Source organism: Camelus bactrianus, chromosome 3 (genome assembly GCF_048773025.1).
Source record: "Camelus bactrianus isolate YW-2024 breed Bactrian camel chromosome 3, ASM4877302v1, whole genome shotgun sequence".
NCBI classification, from domain to species: domain Eukaryota; kingdom Metazoa; phylum Chordata; class Mammalia; order Artiodactyla; family Camelidae; genus Camelus; species Camelus bactrianus.
In genome coordinates, this window is record NC_133541.1 from 15639146 (window position 1) to 15663706 (window position 24561).

The 24561-nt window shown below is 33.7% G+C and overlaps 1 protein-coding gene across 7 annotated transcripts in view; it reads right to left on the reverse strand.

Annotated features, from left to right (window-relative positions):
- Positions 1-24561, reverse strand: part of CDH18 (cadherin 18) — an 884058-nt gene that overhangs the window by 97833 nt on the left and 761664 nt on the right. For all 7 annotated transcript variants that reach the window (XM_074356520.1, XM_074356521.1, XM_074356531.1 and 4 more), the window contains one exon: positions 16376-16543. In XM_074356520.1, coding sequence (XP_074212621.1) covers positions 16376-16543 — 168 coding nt within the window. The remainder of the gene's footprint in view (positions 1-16375; positions 16544-24561) is intronic.

The following is a 24561-nucleotide window of genomic DNA, read 5'->3' on the forward strand; positions in this document are numbered from 1 at the left end:
TTTTTAAAGGTTGAATAATATTCCATTGTATGACTATACCAAAACAAGCTAGGTTTAGAAGGAAGGTACCTCAAAATAATAGAGACATTAGCTCAGGGCTAATATCATACTCAATGCTAAAAAGATTGAAACATTTTTCTCAAAGATCTAGAGGAAGACAAGGAACTCATTCTCTCCACTTCTATTCGCCATTGTACTGGAAGTTCCAGCCAGAGAAATTAGGAAGGAAAAAATAAAAAGGAATCCAATTAGAAAGGAAAAAGTAAAATTATCTCTGCAGAAGACATGATCTTATAGGTAAAAAACCCTAAAGACTACATAAACCAAAAACAAATAAACAAATAAAAACCCTGTTAGAATGAAAAAAACAAATTCAGTGAAATTGGCACTTTACAAAGTCAACACACAAAGATCAGTTGTGTTTCTATCACTAACAATGGACAATCCAAAAAGGAAATTCAGAAAACCATCCTATTTACAATAGCATCAAAAAGAATAAAATACTTAGGAATAAACTTAAGCAAGGAGTGTACTGGAAAGTCACTGTGTACTGGAAACTACAAAACATTGATGAAATTAAAGGAGACACAAATAAATTGAACTACATCCTATGCTGAGGGACTAAGAGGCTTAATATTGTTAAAATGTCCATACTACCCAAAGAAACCTACAAATTTAAAGCTATGTTAGCCTAACCACAATTCAATGACACTTTTTTCACAGAAATAGAAAAGAAAAAAACCTATCTTACAATTTGTATAAACTACAAAATACCCAGAATAGATAAAATAATCCTGAGAAAAAAGAACAAAGCTGGAGGCTTGACATTTCCAGATTTCAAAATATATTACAAGTCTACAATAATTAAACAGTATCATACTGGCACAGACATATAGACCAATGCAACAGAATTAAACCCATGCATATAGGGCCAATTGATCTTTGGTGGGGGTGCCAAGAGTAAAAAAATATGGGGAAATGATAGTTTCTTCATCAAATGGTATTGGGAAAATTAGATATACACGTGCAAAAATGAAATTGGACTTCTACCTTGCACTATACACAAAAATCACCTCAAAATAAATGAACAACTTAAATGTAAGACCAAAAAATGCAAAATTCCTAGAAGAAAACATGTGAAAAAAGTCTTCTTGATGTTGATCTTGGCAAAAAATTCTTGAGTATGACACCAAAAGCAAAGGCAATAAAAAGTGAAAGCAGATGAGTAGAATTACATCAAACAAAACACTTCTGCACAGCAAAGGAGACAATCAACAGAATGAAATGGCAACTTACAGGATGGGTGAAAATATTTGCAAACCACTTATCTGATGAGGGGTTAATTTCCAAAATGTTTAAGTAACTCCTACAAATCAACAGCAAAAAACAAACAAAAAACAATGAATAACCCAATTTTCAAAATAAGCCAAGGACTTGAACAGACATTTTTCAAATAAAGACATACAACAGGTGTATGAAAAGATGTTCAACATCATTAATTATCAAGGAAAAGCAAATCAACACCATAGGAAGAGATCTTCTCATACCTGTTAGGTTGTCTATTATCAAAAACCAAAATACAAAAAGTGTTGGCAAGGTTATGGAGAAACTGGAATCCTTGTACTCTGTTGGTGGGAATGTAAAATGGTGCAGCAACTAAGTAAAATACTGAGATGCCTCAAAAATTAAAAAAAAAAATAGAACTACAATATGATCCAGCAATCTCACTATAGGGTATATATACCAAAGTATTAAAATTAGGATCTCAAAGAGAAGTCTATATTCTCAGGTTTGTTGCAGCATTATTCACAATGGCCAAGATAAGGAAAATAATCCGTTTCTATTGATAGGTAAATGAATAAAAAGAATGAATAAACAACCTATCTGGTAAGAAAAAATACCAGCAATTTGGAAAATAAAAATACTGAATGTGTATGTTATGTGTCTGTGTATGATATTCTAGCTAGATAATTATAAGATTAATAGAAGAGGAAACTGGGGGAAAAACAGATTTTATGATAAACGGAGAGAAACTCAATGAGCTTTCAATGTCTCTAACAATAAAGATCACTAAGGACATAAAAGGTGGAGTTACTTGGAATTAATTCACTTCAGGGAAACAAAGATCTTTGTGGGTGGGGTTCTTCTAGAGTAGAAAGCATAATCTAAAAAGCCTAGTGTGCATTTAATGCTTAAATATTTTATTAGTATTTGTATTTAACATAAATATTCACATGTACCTTTGAAGGAGGCAGGGAGCAAGGGACCCAAAACTGGGACCTGTTGCCTAGAGACTTCTTTAAGGGTTTTAAAATTAACCTGTTTAAAGTTAACCTATAGTTGGCTTAGGTGATACTTTTGCTTGAATAATGAAAAAAACTCCCTTGAAGGACTAGAAAGCCGTGACTCGATCTAATCGATAGGACCACATGGTTTGAGGGTCTCGCTCGCACAGTCTAGCTTGACCACATGTGTTAGCTTGACTACATTGTCTGAGGCTCCCTAGTTACCTAATTTTAGCCTGTTTGAAGGTCCCTAGTTACCTGATCTTGTTTTTGCAGAGAGTTTGTTTCACAGAGCAGAACGAGCTGGAAATGAAGCAGGAAAGGAGCAGGCAATGGAAAGAGGATAAGAAACACCAAAGGGGACAGATAAAAGGACCCTGTTAAGACCCCAAGAGCAGGGGTCCTTACGTCAAGTCACCTGACTCAAGTGTTTTTCCACTCGAGTGTCTTTTCCTCCTTTGAGCAATAAAACAGCTTTCATTCTGCCTCTTTGTCTCCACTGTGAATTCTTTCACGGCTGGAAGACAAGAACACACTCTTTGGGGTTTTCTCCATTTCAGGGGGCTTCCTTGCCCACTAACGCCATTGCAAATTTAATCCTCAATATAAAACCTTTATGTTCCATCATACTTTTAGGATAATGAGATTACCCATGGGAGGAAATATATACAATTATCCTAGAATAACAAAAGATATCAGACAAAACTTACTTTAAACATTAATTCTAACAACAACAACAAAAAAACCCCAAAACATGCAAACACCAATCCTGGAGACATATAACATGTAGAATTACCTTTAAGAATTCTGACAACTGAGAGCCAACAGTCCATAAATAATTAGGTATTAATCATTTTTGAATAATAATAATACATGAACCTTTGTTTACCTGTTATTTTATGAAAATTGGCATTTCCTTGAAGAGTAAAAAACATTTGGGAGAAACTTTAAAAGACAGGGGTCAAAATGTATTTATAAATCTTTGACTAATATTCTAAAGTTTTGCCACTGCTATTCATGATATAATTCAATCACATGGTCAGCTTATTATTTAGAAAACAATGCATTTTTATCTAAATAGGATTAACAAAGTCATAACTCCTAGAATCTTGGTATATATGGTAAATGATCTTATGCTTTTCCATGTTATTTTTACTCAGTAATTGCTCTCTCTGGGGAAAAAAAAAATCACTTGTCTTAGATAACTTTAAAGTACAGTCTAATCAGCATTTCTATAGTTGCCAAAAAATTCCTCAGAGTCCTCTGCCTGAGTTCACGGAAAGGTTATATACTGCAAGAGTATTATCCAATTTTCAATAGGATTTAAAGAATACATTGAGATTTTGATTTCACACACACTCATAGGAACGTATATCCGAATTGTGTTAACAGTAAAGAATCACTGCAAAAAAAAATCCTTCATGGTAAAGCAAATTTTTGTTTTGTTGAGGGTTGAAGTAGGTAGTGACTTTTAAAATTATGTGCTACAAAAACTCCCTAAGTCAACCAAAGTGTCCGTATTTGCATCACTATATATTGTGAGGAGAGGAGAAGAAGAGGAGAAGAGGAGAAGACTTTGATCAGCAAGATGATTTAATGCTGTTAGGTGAGCTCCATAACTTTGGGATGTATTTTGGTCTTTATACTAATCAAATATCACCAGGATGTGGTTAGTTCCGGATGGTGTTTTAACTACTAAAACATGTTGAGATATTTTAACCTGAGTTCTGAATCTCTTATTTCCTAGTCATTAAAAGCTTTTTTTTAAAAACGTTTATTTTATTTTTTGTTGTTGCTTTTAAAGGGATATTTACGTTCATAGTTTTTCTCCCTGTCCTCTCCTACGTATAAAATACTATCTTGTTTATTGGATAGAGATTTTTCTCTTTTTCCTCATTTTTATATCATTGTTTTAATATTATTGTTGGTTCTTTTGATTGTTAATGCTTCCAACACTGATCTTAATTAAGCATTTTCAGTTATCTAGAATTCCTAATTTATTTCCTATATCTTTCACACATCATCAGGGTGCCTGCTATTTTTTCTTAATTATTTGAACAAAATGCATTTGTATCAGAAACATTAAGCCTTCTTTTCCTATTACATTGAAGCTACTTTTGTTTCTATTATATTTAAAATGATAATTAGTTTTCTAAAAAGAAAATGTGTCGACTATCATTAGTATATCCCCAGACTTTTGGATTACCTGTAAAATTATCTTCTCTTTCATTACAGTAATATTGCATGCTCCTAAATTTTCTGATTTTGTAATACAAAAGTTTTTTTATAACCTTCTAATCCCACTAATTATATATAGTTATCATTATAACTATTACATTTTTAAAATACTAGGTAATTTATTTTCTCTATGTTTGTATCTTTTGCTTAAAAAAATCTAATGTTTATGTAGTGATATTGATCAATCATTTTATGTTTCCCGTCTTTCTTCTTTAATCTTCCTTTCATCTAATGCTATAAAATAATCTCATGTTTTCTTGTAAAAAACAAATAGCATATGCCCTTAATCAATTTGGTAAACCTTTTGGATGTCAATTTACCTACTTTTACATGGGAGACCAATTGTACCAGAGCCTTTCATGTCATAATGTATTTTAATCTGTAACTCCAACTTGGACATATACCAAGTCATGGTCAACATGACTCCACTTCCTAAGAACGCTACAAAGTCCACTAGATTTATTTTTCAAACCAAATGGATGTTGATTTTTGTTTTATCAGCCCTGTCCCAATTATTTTTCCTAAAATGTACTTGAGTTTTTAGGACTATGCACTCTTTCATATAAATTTTTGGATCACTCTAGATTGTTGACACCAGTAAATGTTACTTACCCTGTGCCAGTACCTAAAAGGTACTAAGACTACAATAAACAAAACAGATAAAAATCCTCATCCTTACGGAGTATGCATTTTTATGAGAAAGAAAGAAAATGGGCAAGATATATAAAACTATATAGTATATTATGCAGTGATAATGCTAAAGATAACAGATATAGTGTGTTTTCAATCAGCCATTTATGTGTTGATTGATCACCAAAATATCTTGGTAGCTTCCAACCATAAATATTTATTTCTATCTTGCATCAACATAAGAACAATGACTAAGTGGATGTCATAGGGAGGATCGTGAACACAGAATGAAGCCACTGAAGGGCATTTAAAGTGTCTTCTTAAACATGGTTTACCACATGTCGGCTCATATTCTGTTGGCAAAACAGTCACTGGCAAAGCATAAAGTTAAAGTAACAGGGACATATATGCCCCCTACAGGGAAAGCATGGTAAGGCAGGGAATAAACAATTGTGAGTAAATAAAACAGTCTGTTCACAGTGTGCTCTCTAGACTCAAATAACTGTGTGCCCCGTAGAGGAAAAATCCATTTCTCTGTTCCCTGACCCCCCACCCCCAAAACTCTTTAAATCATGGCACCAGGCTTGATTTCAACATCTTTTACTATAATCACACACAATCTGGCTCTTCTTGATCCGGAGACCACTGAATTAGGACACATTATTTTCCCCACCATAAATCTAACACATAATTGGGGATTAATAAGGACAAAATTATAGAAATATAAGAGAAAAAATTTAAAAGAAAAAAATGGCAGTGGTTCATAGTCATTCAGGAATTATTCTGTGCAATCATTACAAGGATTTCTGTCCCTAAGGCTCTGAGGCTAACTAATTTGTTGAACTTTTTCTATTTGCATTTTTAGCCCTGAAACTCATGAAATGTCTGGTTTCTTCCTCTTCCCTTTCATGTCTATTAGAAAAGACCAATATTTTTCCCTGAGCGCATCTCTTCCTTGTAGTACCTTATCAAATGCAGCTTATAACAATCAACTCATATTACACATACTCTCTCTTAAAATCTCTTCTCCTAAAACCACGAGTTCACATTAGGCACCTTTTCTGCCTTCCAAGTTATCCTAGGGAGGTATTTATCAAAGCAAATGAGTCACTTTCTAGCATTATATAAGCTTTACTTCATACTGTGCTCTTCAAACACAATTCTGCATACTTTACTATTGTCATAGTGGTGGTGTAGGTGGTGACAAAACTTGCTTCTATAGAGAAATAGCATGGAAAGCATTATCACTTGGTTTATCAGTCAGCCTTTGTTGCATTGACAGGTAACTCCTGTATCTCAATGACTGACAACCGCAAACATCGTTTCTTCTCATTTTGCACGTCGCAGGAGATCTCCGGCTTGCTTCAGTTCTGCTGTGCTCTGTCCTGCTCACCTCCACTAAGTTCCAGTGTCTTCTCATTAGGCAGAAGGAGTGGCTTCTTTCTAGGTTATGCTGTTATCAGAGCAGAGGCCGAGAACAGGGGAAACTGAGCCAACTCATGCAAGCTCATTAAGCTTTATGCTCAGAGGTGATTTGCACTATGGTGTTTCATATGTCATTGACCAAGGCAAATTCATTGGTGAATCCCAATGGCATAGAGACACAGATATTATTTCATATTTTTGTTTCTGAATATGCCATAATTTCATCTGCCATATGTGATCCTTTTCAAATAATTTCTTAGACTGCATCATAAAATGTTAATGGTTAGCTGAAGTACATTTAAGAAAGGAAGATTTGATGGGAATAATAAAAGAGCATTTGGTTCACTGAAGCTTGTCCCTTTTAATACACTTTTTTCCCAGGATAGTATTGATTCTAATTGCTTCTTAAAAGACCTTGTGTCTTTGCTTCAGTAACTCTGCCAGGTGAGCAAATAAGTCATTCCCTGAGATTAACCCCAGGCCCTCGACTACCGCAACTGTAATTAACTGATCATTAAATGTATTCTAATTAATATTTTTATTACATGAATAATAATATTTATTTGGGAAAGTGACTACCTTCATATAAAATATATATTTATTAGTAGATAATTCTGGGAGAAAATTGGTTGACATGTAAGTGGTTAGATAATGTGATACATGACTTATCCAGGATGTCTGACATTATTAAGATTAACCAGAGGGTTCCAAAATCTCTACCTTAAATTATTTCATGCAGATACAGTTTACATTGAAAATGCTACTTTCAGATTTTTAAAAAGACATATAAGAAACCTAGGATTTTCCTCCATCAAAGACACTTGAATATTGATCATTAAATATTACATGAAGCTCTGCCTGCAATGTTTTAAATACATGAATAAAATAAATGACTAATTCTACAGCTATTGAATGTTACACATCAAAAGGACAACTGCCCTATATCAGAATCTTCACTGTAATCTGGAAGAATATCTTTAAAATTGCTTAACCTATGTCCTGTGTTACCATGTGTCAACAGACACTACTTCAAAGCTGGTTCTTCTGCACAATTTTTTTTTATTCAAAGTAATGATACAATGGGCCACTTTTCTTTTTAACATTCTCTTACTTTCAATCATAAGCATGACTCATAAAAAACTGAAAGTATGTAAACTTGCAAATTCCAGTTGAAAATAATTCCTAGTTTTTTTAGCATGCTATGAAGAATAGGAAATTGACCTGTAAAGACTAACAATGACATTAACTAGTAACAATCAAAATATTTCTAAAAACTATATATCCATGACCATAAACACAATACCTAAAAAAACAAAGTAAGTAAAAGAAGAATCAGTTTACAACTTTGTCATAGCATATAGCCAAATAGACTAGGCACAAATCATAAAACTAATGACATGTTATGACTGGTTAGTTTCTAAATAGGCAACCTCAAAGTATTTCAAAATATTCAATTTAAAATTAAAAGAATGTCTTATTTATTTATAGCTATTACCCTGTTTAAAAAATATGCTCTTCAGGCATATGTATCTTGTTTAATAGAATGAATGTATAATAAAATAATTTTCAATTGTCCTTATTTTATATATTAAATCTCATAAAATAGATACATGTATTTTGTCCTTAACAAGGCTGAATGAAAAACTATAATAGACTAATAACTTGCCTGCTTTACAATTAATTAGAGGATTTCAGCTTTCTTTCAAAATTCATACTTTCAATTTAGTCAGGTTGAATATGAAATTCATATACTATTTATCTTCTGCACATGATGGAGTGGTACATATCTGACTAGCTCTCCCATTGAATATAACCACACAAGCTGCACAATATACATAAAATGACTGTCATTAGAGAGCATTCCATGTAGGAAGGCCTGGATGAGGTATGGTCCTTGATGGAAAGGAAGCATAACAAGATAAATTTTATATTCTCAATGACTCAGGGTACTTTTTTAATTTGCCACGCCAGGGAAAAGAGACCAAACAGAAAGTATGCACTTTGTGGAGACAGAGATTGGGGTTAAGGGCTGGCACAGTACTTGAAAAGAGAACCAAGGCACAAACAAGAAATGTTAGAGAAATGAACTCAAAAATCGGACTGTAATTTTCCTTGTGGTAACTATAGACACGTAGGGTACATCTGCACATGTGGATTCTCTAAGAAGACAAAACAAAGTACAGCTGGAAGACAAAAGAGCTAAGTGGACATTGCATCCATGAGGCACTAGGAATCAGAATTAGTACATCCTTGTGACTCCAGTTGATACTAGAGAAAAACTGGGTTTTAGGAGTAAGGACTACTTCCCAGGAATAAGGGGAAAAGTTCTAATAAAATCTAACTAACTTAAGTAATCCATATTCTATATGTCTGCAAGAAAATAACAACTCTCTGTGGAGGAAGGTGACATAATCAGGAATTTCTACAACATTTATACATAATGTTCAGTCAATAATTCTAAGACATATTTAAAAATGGAAAATTAACAAAACCAAAAAGAAAACAATCAATAAAGTGACCCAGATATGACGTTAATATTGGAGTTATTAGGAAAGGGTTTTAAAATAGCTACAATTAATATGTTTAAGAATATATAGAAAAAAAAAGGTGAAGAATTTTAGCAGATACCAATAATGTATATTTAATAAGTCAAGTAAAAATTATAGAACCAAAATATGTCTATGCTGAAGAATACACTTAATAAATTTAATATACAAGGTTAATTGGAGAATAAACACAGTGGAAAGGAAGATTAGTGTACTAGAATATAGGTCAACATAAAATATTCAGATTAAAGAAGAGAGAAAAAAAATTAAATATAGAGAGAAAAGAATAATAGACTGACAGTGCATAGTTAAATGACTGAACATGTATACTTTCCAGAATCAGCAGGAAAGAAGTAAGAAAATAAGACAGAAGAAATAATTGAATAAAGGCTGAACAAAATTTCCCAGAACTAATAAAAGATAGATTAAAAATTCCTTATATCTGAAAAGCAGATTCTTTAAAAAGTAAATTCTTCCCAGGCACAGTATAACTGAACTTCTAAAAAGCAAATAATATCTTAAAATAAGAAAAATATATTAAAGTAGAATAAATTAATCTACAGTAAAATGATAATAAGACTGAGAGCTGACTTTTTAATAGACAAGGTGGTGGTCAGCAGACAGTTACATTACATCATTAATTATTGAAATAGAAAAAAAAAACTTCAAAACAGAATTCTATCCCTAGCAGAAATACTTTGTAAAAAGTAGGAAAAAAATAAGTTTATGAAAAAACAAAAAGAAAAAAAGAATCATTGATAGTAGACCAGACCAGCACTAAAAGGGACAGAAAGGGATTTTTAAAGAAAATATAGAATTTCCTTAAAAAAATGATTATAGAAGGAAACACAGAAATTCAGGAAAGAATAAATAGCACCAGAAAGGATAAATTATAATTGACTTAGTACACAATTCTTTACAATTTAACACAACAAAAAATGGCAATTTCATATAGTGCTTAATATATAAGGTAATAAAAATAGCAAAAATCAAAGAGGTTATAATGGTGCTAAACAGTTTAAAGTTGTTCCATTTTTCTTTCTTTTTCTTTTTTTTCTTTTAATTGAAGTATAGTCCGCTTATAATGTTGTGTCAATTTCTGGTGTACAGCATAATATTTCAGTCCTATATATACATATATATTTGTTTTCATATTCCTTTTCATTATAGGTTACTACAAGATATTGAATATAGTTCCCTGTGCTGTGCAGAAGAAACTTGTTGTATATCTACTTTAGATACAGTAGTTAGTACCGGCAAATCTCAAACTCCCAATTTATCCCTTCCTATGCCCTATCCCCCTGGTAACAAAAAGCTTATTTTCTATGTCTGTTGGTTATTTCTGTTTTGTAAATAAGTTCATTTGTGTGTGTGTGTGTGTGTGTCTCTCTTTTTTTTAAATATTTGAGTGATATCATGTGTTATCTTTCTTTCTCTTTCTGGCTTACTTCACTTAGAATGACGATCTCCAGGTCTATCCATGTTGCTGCAAATTGCATTATTTTAGTCTTTTTTATATCTGAGTAGTATTCCATTGTATAAATATACTACAATTTCTTTATCCAGTCATCTGTTGATGGACATTTAGGTTGTTTCCATGTTTTGGCTATTGTAAATAGTGCTGCTATGGACATTGGGGTGCATGTACCTTTTTGAAATAGAGTTCCCTCTGGATATATATCCAGGAATGTGATTACTGGATCATATGGTATGTCTATTTTTAGTTTTTTGAGGACTCTCCATACTGTTTTCCATAACAGTTGCACAAAACTACATTCCCATCAACAGTGTAAGAGGATTCACTTTTCTCCACACCCTCTCCAGCATTTATCGTTTGTGGACTTTTTAACGATGGCCATTCTGACTGCTGTGAGGTGATACCTCATTGTAGTTTTGATTTACATTTCTCTAATAATTAGCAATACTGAGCCTTTTTTTCATGTGCCTATTGGCCATTTGTATGTCTTTACTGGAGAATTGCTTATTTAGGTCTTCTGCACATTTTTGGATTGGGTTGTTTGGTTTTTTCTTGTTATTAAGCTGAATAAGCTATTTATATATTCTGGAAATTAAGCTCTTGTCAGACTCATCATTTGCAAATATTTTCTCCCATTCCCTAGGCTTTTTGTTTTGCTTATGGTTTCCTTCGCTGTGAAAAAGCTTATACATTTAATTAGGTCTCATTTGTTTAGTTTTGCTTTAAAAGCCATTCAATTTTTTCAAGTGATAAATTATAATTTAAGGTGGAATGAAATAAATTGTAATAACTAGAGCAAACATTAAAGAAAAATAAAGTAAAATAAAATGGTAATTGAATAGAAAATGAATGAAATCAAATACATGAATAATTCAAAGAAACTAAGAAAGAAGAAAAAAGGGAAGAAAATTAAAAGAAACAAATAGCAAGAAAGTAGACAAATAGAAATACATCAGTAATTTATAAGTGTAGTAAATAAAAATAAACAACAAAAATTGTGAAACCAGATTAAATAAAACAAAACAGTAACAAAAACTTAGCTTAGTGGCTTACATAAAACTTTTTAAAAATAAGAACAATATACTTGAAAGTAAAATGATGGAAAACATACCATCCAACCATTAACCAAAACAAGAAAAAATCTAGTATAGTTATATTAATATTAGACAAAGTGGACTTTAAGTTATAGACTATTATTAGAGTGATGTTTCACAATGAAATATTTTCAATCCAAGAGATAGATACCATGCCTTCAATCTGTATGTATCCAGTAATACGATTTCAAACTATACCTAGACAAACACAACAAAGCAAAACAAAAACTAATACAAAATAAAATAATAAACAGAAAAATATAGCATCATAGTGGGATGCATTAATATATATCTCGGTAGCTGACAAACAAGACTTCTGTATGAATATAGAATATTGTGATGACATAATGAATAAACTTGAACTAATTCACATATGTAGGAAACTAACCATGAAGCTGCAAAGTCTACCCTCTTATAAAGTGCATAGGGATGTGTCTAAATTAAGTCCATGCTGACCTTTGAAGAAACTCTCAAGAAGTTTCAAAAGATGCCTGAAACCACGATAAAATAAATTAGGTATCCTTTTTAAAAAAGTGTACTAGAAAAAGTCCAACTTACTGGTAATTAAAACATGCACTTCACATTTTGATAGATCAAAGGAGAAGCTTGCTTGTTTGTTTCTTTTAATTCCTGTTTCAAGTAAAATATTAATGCTGAATATATTATATGCTAATTATATTTGCTTTCATGAAAATATAAATAATAAATTAAAGACAATGGTCCTTCCTCTAAAATATTTTGCTATCAACAAAATCACATCAATGTCAATATCTTCATCAGTGATACTTCCTTTCTCACCAACATTAAAATTTACCCAAATTTGTTAGTTTTCTAATTCTCAGCATTATGGGAAATACTGCCATCTATTGAACTTTTAGGACTTGATACCCCCCAATATTACATTGTACTTTATCAAGTCTAGTCACCAGTGGGCTAAAGTTGTTGGATCACTTAAAATTTTGCAATCATTTCAAGCTCTTCGGGGAAGTTTTGTTAAACAAGTTTCTGCTGTTTTACTGTGATTATTTGACATGGGTTCCTCTTCTTTCCCCAACTAGATTACTTACAAGGAAATTCTCAAACTACAAGTCCCTCATCTAGGGTATAGAAGGTTTGTGTTATGAACTTTCATGTAAGATATTGATTTTATATGCATATTCTTTATATAGAATAATAGACATTAGTGAGTTTATACCTACCTGAGGAAAAAAATTAAGGAATAACTATAACTTAATTATACCATAGTTGAAGTCAGAGAAGGAAATAGTAAGAATCTTAAGAAGTAGAGTAGATTCCTTTCAATAGAAGGATTAATATTGAGGAATTTACACCTTGAGATGTTTTTCTCTGAAGAAGAACTGGGCATCCCTTGTGTCCTTTGAGTAACGATTCAAGCCATAGATGGGCTGATTTGGTCTCTTTCCCTGAAAGTCTTACCCGTAGCTCCCTTTCCTAATACTGTCCTGCCCCCATGTAAGCATTACCTGGAACTGAGCAGCCGCTGTCCTCTTAGTTGGATGTGTACCATTCAGCCTCTATTCTCCCTGTAGCCTCCCTGACACCGACAGGCAGCCTGCTTCCACCTGGACCTTTATTTGCCTTGCATCTCCCTAGTGTAAAGACTTTGGAAAGCAAATTGTCAGTCTAGATCCCTCTAACTCTCGAATGCTTACTCAAACCTATTTAGCTTAAATTAAGATACAGTGATAGCTTTAAATTAAGATATACGATGTAACAAGCTGACTCACTTTCTCAGGCCAGGGTAAATTAATAAAAGAAAGAAAAAGAGAATGTAAAAGATGCTGTGAGAGAATGTTTTCCAAAGTTTTGTGTGCCAGATGTTTACACTGCAATCAATCACAGTATGAATGTAACACGGCTCTCACAGGTAAAGAGAGAAAAAAGTTAGATCAGTAAAAAGAAAAAAAAAAACTTAAGAGAAACAATTAGACTACTGGATCTATTTGATGACGGGATATGATCTTAATATAAATTGAACTGCATATGGATTTGTACATCTCACAGTGCCTCATGAACACAAGTCCTCATAATGTATTGTTTCTTCCTCCAAGCAGTTTGCAAAGTTTCCCCCAGATATCGAGCCATTTGATGAGTTATAATGCTTGTGGGAAAATTAAAGAATGCTCTACTGCAGGCTACTCTCGTCATGGTGACACCCAGTCATTCCGAAGGCAGCAGTATGTTTAGTGCTGTATGAGTGCAAAATAAAATCTCTTTTAAACAAATCAGAGTGTGAGGTTCTAGGTGTGGACTAAGTCGGTTTCCAAACACTAAGAGCATCTTACAGTGTGGCAGGGTCGACAGCTGTCAGTCATTCCAGTCATTCCATTCATTCTGCATGGACGGCTACTGACTGAAGAAAGGTAGGTCCCATTAGCTGTGATGTGTTCACGCAGAGAGTGTACATTTATTCTGCGTCCTTGTCGGGTAAAACCATTGTTACACTATAAACTGATGCTTCAACAATACCACTATGTCAATCAAAATAAAATTCAGAATATATTTGTCTCTCTTCATCACCATGACAATTTTCTATTGACTTCTAAAATCAATTATAACAGACTTGTCAACTTTAAAATCAGTTTTTAGGTAGAGAAGGAGGGAGAGAATGTGGGAGATACTATTTGTACCATTATCAAACATTTATTGAGCCCCTACTGTGTAAAGCTTGAGTTTTTTCACTCTACTATAATAAAAATTATAATATTAATATATGTCTTAAAAATAGTGGTGGTAGAATCTACTTCAAAAAAGGTAGACAGGTTGTTGTTGCAAGTGATAATGAAGTTTATATTCAACTGAGTTTAGCGTTATCACTGATTTCCTTTTTAAAAACTCTTTGGACATCAGTCTCCTCACCCTATAAAATGACTGCACTTGTCTTATAATGAAATATGTGTATATGCCTATTGTGTGAAATAAGTGACAAAAAATATAAGAGTACTCTGTAATTTTGTAAAATGACTTAAAATTTAATTATGCGTTATGGTTTAATTTGGTGGACTTATCTACGATTTATGCTTTTCTTTAAACATACTTTCTTCACAGAGCAAAAGCCACATGAAGGAACCAGGCCACATAATCTTATACCTAGAATCAATATTTTAAAGCAGTTTTACCTAACTATGAATTTGACTTGCCTGACTTTAACAAGGGTCCTTCATCAATGTGAGTTTGACAGAGTATTGAAACTGAACTCATTTACAAATTCATTTAGTAATCCTTTCTCCAGGGCGAGGCACCTGTCTGAGCATTCAAGCTTACAGAGACTAATCAAGCATCAATCTTACTTAGAGGGAGATATGCACCTATGGAAATAAATATAGCACAGAAGTGCACGTAACAGGAAACAAGGATTAGTGAACTCTGCAACAGAGTTCAGAGAAACCTACAAGAGGGCTTTTAAAAAAAAAAGGAATGTGAGTGTGGAGAATTCTGGGCTGATTTAAGGATGTGCAAACTCTTATCACGCTTTAGGAAGAGGCAGTATTCCATGGCAGGTAGGCGTGGAGTATCCTGAGAGCAATATTAAGAGATAAGGCTGGGTAAGGCCATTCACGCTGACTTGTGAAAGCCTTTATTGAGGCACCACATTGCCTACTTTATTACAGTTTTAAACATCATGTGTAAGAAAGACATAAGGGACAGCCCCCCTATAGGGTTTGTATGATAATTAATGGTTATTCTGTAAAATGTTACCCACAGTTTCTGCCACATTAGAAATACTCAAACATGTGTCTTTCCCTCTCTGGGGACATCATACACAGTATTTCATTCTGAACACACAGAACCGACACCCTTTCTCCCCTTGAATTGCTTGACAGTTTGATAGTCTGTGCTCTTCATTCACAAGTTCATGTTCTACTCTGAGATCAGATTTTATTATATTAGCTGTACCTTGTTGTTGGATGGTGTGTGTGTGTGTGTGTGTGTGTGTGTGTGTGTGTGTGTGGTGTAAAAAGCATTCATTCATAACCTGGAGAATTTTTTAAAAATTTCAGTCACAAAATTTACATACGCAATTATGCAAGAGTGGAATGCCCTCATCAAATGTACTTTGAATGTATTTTGAATAACTCCGTGAATAAGAATTTGAATAAGAATTCTCCAAGAACAAGAATTTGAATTCCTTAGTAACATATAACTGCTCCAGCAAATGCAGGACATCATTACTTAGCATGGCTGTCTCAGTTTTAATATTTAACTGTGATGCCAATTGAAATAGAAATCTTTAACAAAGTGACAATTATCTACCGGGTTCAGGAGACAGCAAGTGGAGTGATTTCTTCAGTCTCGTGGCTAGAAGGAAGACCATACAAAACAAAATACTCCCATTTAAGATAACAGTAACATGACATTATATATTCAAGTACAGCTGACCTCTGAACAACGCAGGGGTTAGGAGCGTCCATCCTCTGGGCGATCCCAAAATGCACATAGCTTATAGTCAACCCTCTGTATCCGGGTTCCTCCGTATCCACAGATGCAACCAGCTGTTGGTCTGGCTGTGTAGTACTGGACTATTTACTACTGAGAAAAATCCATGGATAAGTGGGCCCTTGCAGCTCCAGTCTGTGTTGTTCAAAGGTCAACTGTATTTCATTTTGTATTACATAAATGAATAGTGATAAGTGCCAATCCGGAGGAAGGGGTACTTACTCTGAGGAAACCTTGGGGGGTTGTCGTTGACATCGGTCAGGGTGATGTTGACCGTGGTCGATCCTGAAAGCCCTCCAACTTGCCCAGCCATGTCTTTGGCTTGAATGACCACTGAGTAGTGTTCTCTGGCTTCTCTGTCCATATTATGTAAGGCAGTTCTAATAACTCCTGTAATACATGTTTTAAACAGATCAGTATGGATTGAATAAAAAAGCAACAGACATATCTCTCTCTCTTTTTTAATTTTAAGAGAAGTCGTTTTAAATAAAATGCTTTGGAGAGAAAGTCAGGCTTCTGAGACAAATAATACCTTAATGTTGTTACTAAAACTGTCTCACTGAAACATTTATTTACAAAGCAATCTATGAGACGCAAATTAAGGTTATCGATCTCTTTGCGGCCCTGGGGGTGACTGGCCCCTAGGGGGCAGCCTTGAAGCCCCTGAAGCCCCTGATGCTGGTGGCCTGATTACTTTACAACCTGTGCTCCTCACACGTGGCAGCTGAGATGATCGGAGTAGAGGTTAATTTTCCTCCTTACGGGACAATTTACATAGTTTCCTGACGGGGTTGTCAAAAGTTTGATGATGGAAAACATTGGAGGATTGTAGACTCTTGAACAAAGATTACAGACAGGAGGCATTGGAATATTTATCAAGACTAAGAAACTGTTTTTGTCAGGAAATAACAACCACAATCAGAGCTAGATCTAAGTACATCAGCAAAGTAAAGTGATGAGATTGATTCCAAAAATTACATGTAAAAGTTACATTCTTTGTCTTGTAGTGCCAAAAGAGACATTTAATGCACTCTCTCATTCATTATTACTGGATTCAATAAAGAGATACAAAATGTTAAATATCCATATATAGTTATGTGCATGTAGGTAAACACACATACCACACACACAAACACGCAAATACATAAATTAGATAGTTTTGTCAATAGAGCCTTACATTAAAACATTTTAATGGACACACATGTTCCACAAGGTCAAGTTTACCCAAGGACTATCAACCATGTCATAAAGTAAAAAATTGTCTTCATGTAGATGAGCCATATTATACATAAGTATTTAAATAAATATACATCCATATATTTATATGTAATACAAATGTAATGTAAATATATTTGGTATTCCAAACATAAACAAACAACAACCTTTCTTTCTTTTATTAAAAATATTTGGATCATGTCACTTTTGAGAAAGATGCCAATGGCTTCAGTCAAACACACACTTGGTTACTTAGCAGCATGATTCATAGGATGATGACAGTTATAATAACTGCCAACTATAGAGTTTAACAGATATTTTTACAAGCAATATATTGATATAATGGGAGACAATAAAGTTGTATGTTCAAGTTAAAAAATAGTCTTTAAAAGTGGAAAGATTAGTCAATTAGTTGTTTTGAATATAAAACACTTAAGTACTCATATGATTTTTATTATATTTTACTGAATTGTTTGCATTTGTACTTTGAAAGAAGAAACACAGGCACCAGGGAAAGAAATTCCCTGACTTTCAAAACTTGTAAACATATAATTGAGGGAATTCAGGAGAATTTTCCTGAAGCAAAATAGGAATGAAAATTACTCTTATCAAAAAAAATTATAACAGTATAATAAATGATTCACCTAATTCATGCATATGAAAAAGCCTCAAGCATCCTTATTAAAAAGAACAATGCTTTAACACATATGATAAGAAAAAGTTAAATTAATGCAGGAAGGAACAAGCTAAGAATGTGTAAAAATGTGTGAAAGAAATATATACTTTCTAATATATTTTAAAAAATAAAGATGTCACTCTAAAAAGACTACACTATACATGGGACCTGACTCTGTATGAGATTATTGTCCAGAATGTTTTATAATGAAATCACGACAGTGATATGTGCCAAATATAAACCTATAAAAATAAAATCTATTATTAAAATGTGAATGATAAATATTTCTTTTATTCAACTTGAAAGTTATTCATTTTAAGAGGATCACTGAAGAGGGAACAACCCCTGTTTTACATCATGGACCTCAATAATGTCATTGCATTGCCATTACCTCCCTTCTTTGGTAATACAGCTACTCTGACACAAAATGGGAGGGGAAAAGAAAAAAAATTGTCAACCAAATTTACTTACTTAAAGAAAAGAGCATATTCAGAATGGAAACATCTTTCTCATAAATGATCGTCCAAGGAATCATTTAAACTCTCAATTACCTCGAGAATGGCCCAGCTGCATGTGCTTAGCTTTGACTTCCCCTGAGGGCACATAGGTAACTGGGGAATGTTCAGTCAAATCGCCATAGCAACACGATCCCCATATACAATAATCCCACTGTCAAATGTAGCCCGGATGCTTATAAGTGGGGTAGCTTAGAACACAGCTGATGCACACTTTTGGTTCTTTTTGACTTTATTTCTTAGAGCAGTTTTAGATCCTCAGCAAAATGAAGAAAGTGCAGTTGCATGTACATTCCTTGCCCTGACACACATAGCTTCCCCCACAATCACCATTCTGCATCAGAGTGATGCATTTGTTACAGCTGATGACCCCACACTAACACATCATGATCACCCAAAGTACATAATTTACAGTAGGATCACTCTTGGTGGTGTACATTCCATGGGTTTGGACACGTGTATAATGGCATATATCTATCATTACAGTATCACACAGAATAATTTAACTCCCCTAAAAATTCTCACTGCTCCAGTGTTTCAACCTTGCTTCCCCTCAACCCTTGATTTATACTGACTTTTTACTGTCTCCATAATTTTGCCTTTTCCAGAATGTCACACAATTGGAATCCTACAGTGTGTAGTTTTTTCAGATTGGCTTCTTCAACTAGCAATAGGCACTTAAGGATCCTCCAGGTCTTTTTATGGCTTGATAGCTCATTTTCTTTTAGTGCTGAATAATATTCCTTTATTTGGATGTGCCACAGTTTGTTTATTCATTCACCTGCTGAAGGACATCTTGGTTATTTCCAAGATTTTATGATTATGAATAAATGTATAAACATCCGTGTGCAGGTTTTAGTGTGGACATAAAACTTCTTTAAGTAAATACCAATGTGATTGCTGGATCTTATACTAAGAGTATGTCTTGTAAGAAACTGTCAAACTGTCTTTGAAAATGGTTGTACCATTTTCACTCCAACCAATCATGAATGAGTTCTGCTGCTCCACATCTTTGTTAGCTTTTGGTGCTGTCAGTATTCAGATTTTGGCTATTCTATCAGGTGTGTAGTGGTATCTCACTGTTGTTTTTATTATTTTTTAATAAGCACTTATTTTAGTTCTTTTTTTTTTTTACCACTGGAGGTAGTGGGGATTGAATCCAGGACCTTGTACATGTTAAGCATGCACTCTACCACTGTTGTTTTAAAAGACACATGATGATGGAAAATTTTTTCATAGCTTATTTCCATATGTATGTCTTCTTTGGTGAGATGTCTGTAAGATCCATTTTTTAAAGCAGGTTATTTGTTTTCTTATTGTTGAGTTTTAAGAGTTATTTGTATATTTTAGGTAACAGTCCTTTATCAGGTATGTCTTTAGCAAATATATTCTCTCGGGCTATGACTTGTCTTCTTATTCTCTTGACAGGGTTTTTCACAGTATAGAAGTTTTCAATTATTTAAAAATTCAGATTATCAATTATTTCATGAATCATGACTGTGGTGTTGTTATCTAAAATGTTATAGCCATATCCAAGATCATCTAGGATTTCTTCTGTTACCTCCTAGTAATTTTTTAGTTTTGTATTTTATATTTGGGTCTGTGATACCTTATGAGTTCCTTTTTGATAAGGGTGTAATATCTTGATACACATTAAAAATATGTGTCATTTTTTGCATGTGGATCTCAATTTGTTCCAGCACCATTTGTTTAAAAATGACACATTTTTCTCTGTTGTATTACATTTGCTCCTTCATCAAAGGTCAGTTGATTACATGTATGAGGAATTGTTTGTGGGCTTTCTAATCTGTTCCATCAATATTTTTGTCTATTCTTTCATCAATACCACACTGTTTTGGTTACTATATCTTTAGAGTAAATCTTGAAGTAGGGTACTGTCAGTCTTCTTAATTTGTTTTTCTCCTTTAATATTGTGCTATCTATTCTGGTCCTTTGCCTCTACATATAAACTTTAAAACTAGTTTGTCAATACCCACAAAATAACTTTTTGTGATTTTGACTGATATTCCATTGAATCTACAGATAAAGTCTGGAAGAACTGACATCTTGACAATATTGAGTCTTCCTGTCACGATATAAACATGAAATGCATCTCCCTTTATTTAGTTCTTATTTGTTTATTTCATGAGTGTTTTGTTGTTTTCCTCATATAGATCTTGTACCCCTTTTGTTAGATTTATATAGAGGAAGCTATCTAAATGGTACTGTTTTTAAGTCAAAATCCACTTGTTCATTGCTGGTATATAGGAAAGAGAGTGACTTTTATATATTAATCTTGTATCCTGAAACCTTGCTCTCTCAAGACTGAATCCTTCAAAGTAGCTCCCACTGTGGGAAATGTGGACAGAACACACATTACAAGGACAGAGGAGGGGGTGAGGAGCCTCTGATGGCCTGGCTCCAGCTTGACAGTCAACTGGCATTGGCGTCCTCTGGATGACTCCCCAGCCTCCATAACAACTACTAAAGATGATTTCAGTGCAAGTGGGTCAAGACCATACTTTGACTACAATTAGAAAGATGAAATTCTGCCATTATGAATGTGTACATTTATTCACTTTTTATCTCCATCTTGTCATGTCTATAAATGCATGTATGGGGATACACACATGCACACAGGCAACAAATAATATGCAATAATAATAGATATTTTTCAAAACGATGAAGCCTAAACTCATGTACAAGACTAGGATAAACTACACTTACACAGTTCAAGTAAGAAGTGATGCTTTTTTTGTTTGTTTGGCTTTTTCTGCCATGTATCTATGTACCCGCTAATTTTAATATAACTTATTTCTGTCTTCTACATAAACATAATAAAGACTTACCACGTGGCCTTTTCATTAAGTAAATTTGCAAAGAAAAAGATACAAAGCAACCAAGTTAATCACCATAAATTGCTGCATTGTTTGTTTGTTTAAAAATAAAGAAAACTCTCCGCTTTTCAATGTTTGCCAGGTAACTAGTAATGGCATATTCTGAATGTTTGTCTGATATGCTTCACTAGCAATGTTTACTTCAAAATTTTTAATGAGAATTGTTGCCTCCTATTCTCCTGTGGTACTGGGTTGAATCAACAGGATGTGATTACCCTTGTACCATTTTGTTTTGTTTCTTATTACTTTTCTGGTAAATGATTGTAGGTGCCCCACTGCCTGCAAATTACCTTCTGACTACTGCTCCCCAATCACCTTGATATATAGGGACTGGTAACTGGGAATTACTCTCTGCTGAATACAAGTTCATAACATTTGAAAACTCATTCGTAGTTGTAAACATTACTCGTTGAACCTGACTCACCAGACCGCCATATGTTTTTGTTCCCTGACTGATAATAGTCATATAAAGCACTAGATCCTCCAAAATGCTTTCCTGTATTTTTACCCACTAAAAAGAATTTAAGATGGAAATGTATAAATCTAGTTTATTAGATAATACCACAGAAGATTGCAAAATAAAATCCCTAAAAGGCTGAAACAAATAAGCAATAAAACATGGCATTCAAATTCTTACAAACACTTTCAAGGTACACATATGCATTTATAAGAGGAACCAGTAAGTTTTCTTCCATGTCTTAGGTACACATAACTAATTTTGGCTCAGTTGCTTATTTTGCTTCTAAATTTGCTCAACTGCTCATTCATTTATTTAAAGTCTACTATCTTATTATGTGATATCTGTTAAAATGCATTGGAGTCCCAGTGTTTCTCTAATGGGGAACAAGGGTCACCTAATAACAAAATCACATGGAGTGACACGTATCATGCAGCTTCAAGGACACCATCTTAGACCTACTGAATCAGAATCTGGGGCTGTGGGCCAGCATCGGTATTTGTAACAAGCCCCTTCCGTGATTCTCATGAATAGTTCAACCTGAGATATCCACCCAGAGTTGAGAACATTTGACATCTGGCCTCCAGATGCTCATACTTCATTGGAGGATTTATTTAAAATAATTAATATGAACATTGAGAGGTTTAGAAATGTTTCAAAGTTTCATTAACCATTTTCTATACAATGACATTTGACATCTTGGCAGTAATGATTCACCTTTCCAACTGCCTGCTTGTGTTCTTTATGTTAGCTATTAAATTGCTATTTGGTTCAACATTTAGTATATTGCATGCTATTTCTATTCAGCCATGCATTATGAATTTTCCCAAAGGACTCTGTAAAGACAATTTGGCTTCCATAAATTCCTGTCTACACAGAAAGCAAAAACATTCAGACGTGGAATCTGTATGTTTCCGTCATCACCACACTTTTAGAAGTCTCTTTTTGTTCTTCATCACCAATCCAATGTATATTGAGTACATGTGTTTCTGCTCTGTTTAAAATGTGGGATACAGAGACACATAGGCTAAAACTTATGACTTCAAAATATCATGACTGAAGTGTTTCCTGGCAGGGAAATACATATGCAACTATGAAAAGTTAAGTAATATGGAAAACATTTAATTAAATGGCAGACAGAACCCAGACTTCAAAGGGCATAGTTATCACAATGGATGAGCATGACCAAGGAGTACTTTAGGGGCAAATGACATGTTTGTAGGATATGGATGATATATAAATGAATAGAGAAGTGGGGAGTCCCTGGAAAGGGGACCTGATATGAATAAAGGCATATAAAATGTGCATGGCAACATTGACAAAATTAGCTTCATTGGGAAATGACTGTAGAAGAATATAAGAAATTAGGTACTCATTAATATCCCTTAAATATTTCTATGTTTTGTTCTTCAAATGACTGAATGTTTGAATAGTTCCCTTGCTGTCCCAGTGGAAAGTCAGAACTAAACAAATTTCACTGCTTATCAGGTGTTCAGGGTTGTGGTTGGACAGTTAGTTACCTCTACGGCTACATTTAGCCGATTGGAGACTTTATAAAGTTTCAGTGGATAACAGATTAAGTGTCAGATTTTTATTTATATTTTTGCTATACAATATATTTCATTTTTAAAGAAAAAAATTAGATATATGAAACACTGGCAATCCAGAATTCAAGGAAAAAAACATATTTAGCTTCAAGCTATGACTCACGGAATTAACAATCATAAATTCATGAAGGTTGACATTTTTATGCTATAGTAGGAAGATTCAATTTTTCCTCCTCTACATTTTTTTCTCTTTCTACCATTAAAATTGATGGTGAAGCATTTTATTTCTGCTGAGGAGAGAAAGGTGCAGAACTCACATTCTTTGACTATAGACGGTGACTCAGGCACTCCCTTCAGGTACATAGCTCCTATTTTTTCCCATATTATTCATGACAGAGAAAGCTCAAAATTTAAATAAGTCTCTCTAGATCAGAAATTTGCAAAAGCTGAAATATAACCAAGAACTTCCTGACATTAAATGCCACGGTGACATCAGTTCAAGTTATGAAGTCCTGGAACCTTGTGGAGCCTATAGGTAAGGCTTGAACTATTGTCCAGGAGAGATGGGGGTGGGAGGTGGCGGGGGGGAGAGAGAGAGCGAGAGAGAGAGAGAGACAAAGAAACAAAGAAGAGGAGATAGAGAGAAACCCTATCATAAAAACAGGTATTACTTTCTCTATGGATTGGGGGAAATAAATCAGACATATTCAAAGAATACGTTTTGTGTTTATGTATCATTAAAGATACTTCTGATTTAGAAGGTTTTATTTCTGTATTTTCTTTTTTTTTGCATTTTGCTTATTGTTTATATCTGTTATTAGTGTTTCAGTGTGATCTGTAATTTCAAAAGATCAATCTTTCTAGATAACCATGCTGATAAAGTCATACGGCTGCCAGGGCAGTTGTGAAGGTCAAATATTCTACAGACTTTCAGGCTTTCAGTAAAGCTACTTCATTCAGCAAAAATGTATGAAGATAGCACTATATGGAGAACAATAAACTATCAACTTCAAAAAGGGCTTTCCTGGGTGGCAAAATTTCATTGGTGATGATGATGATGACAGTTATTAAGTCTTTATTAAGAATTAAGAAGAATGCTTT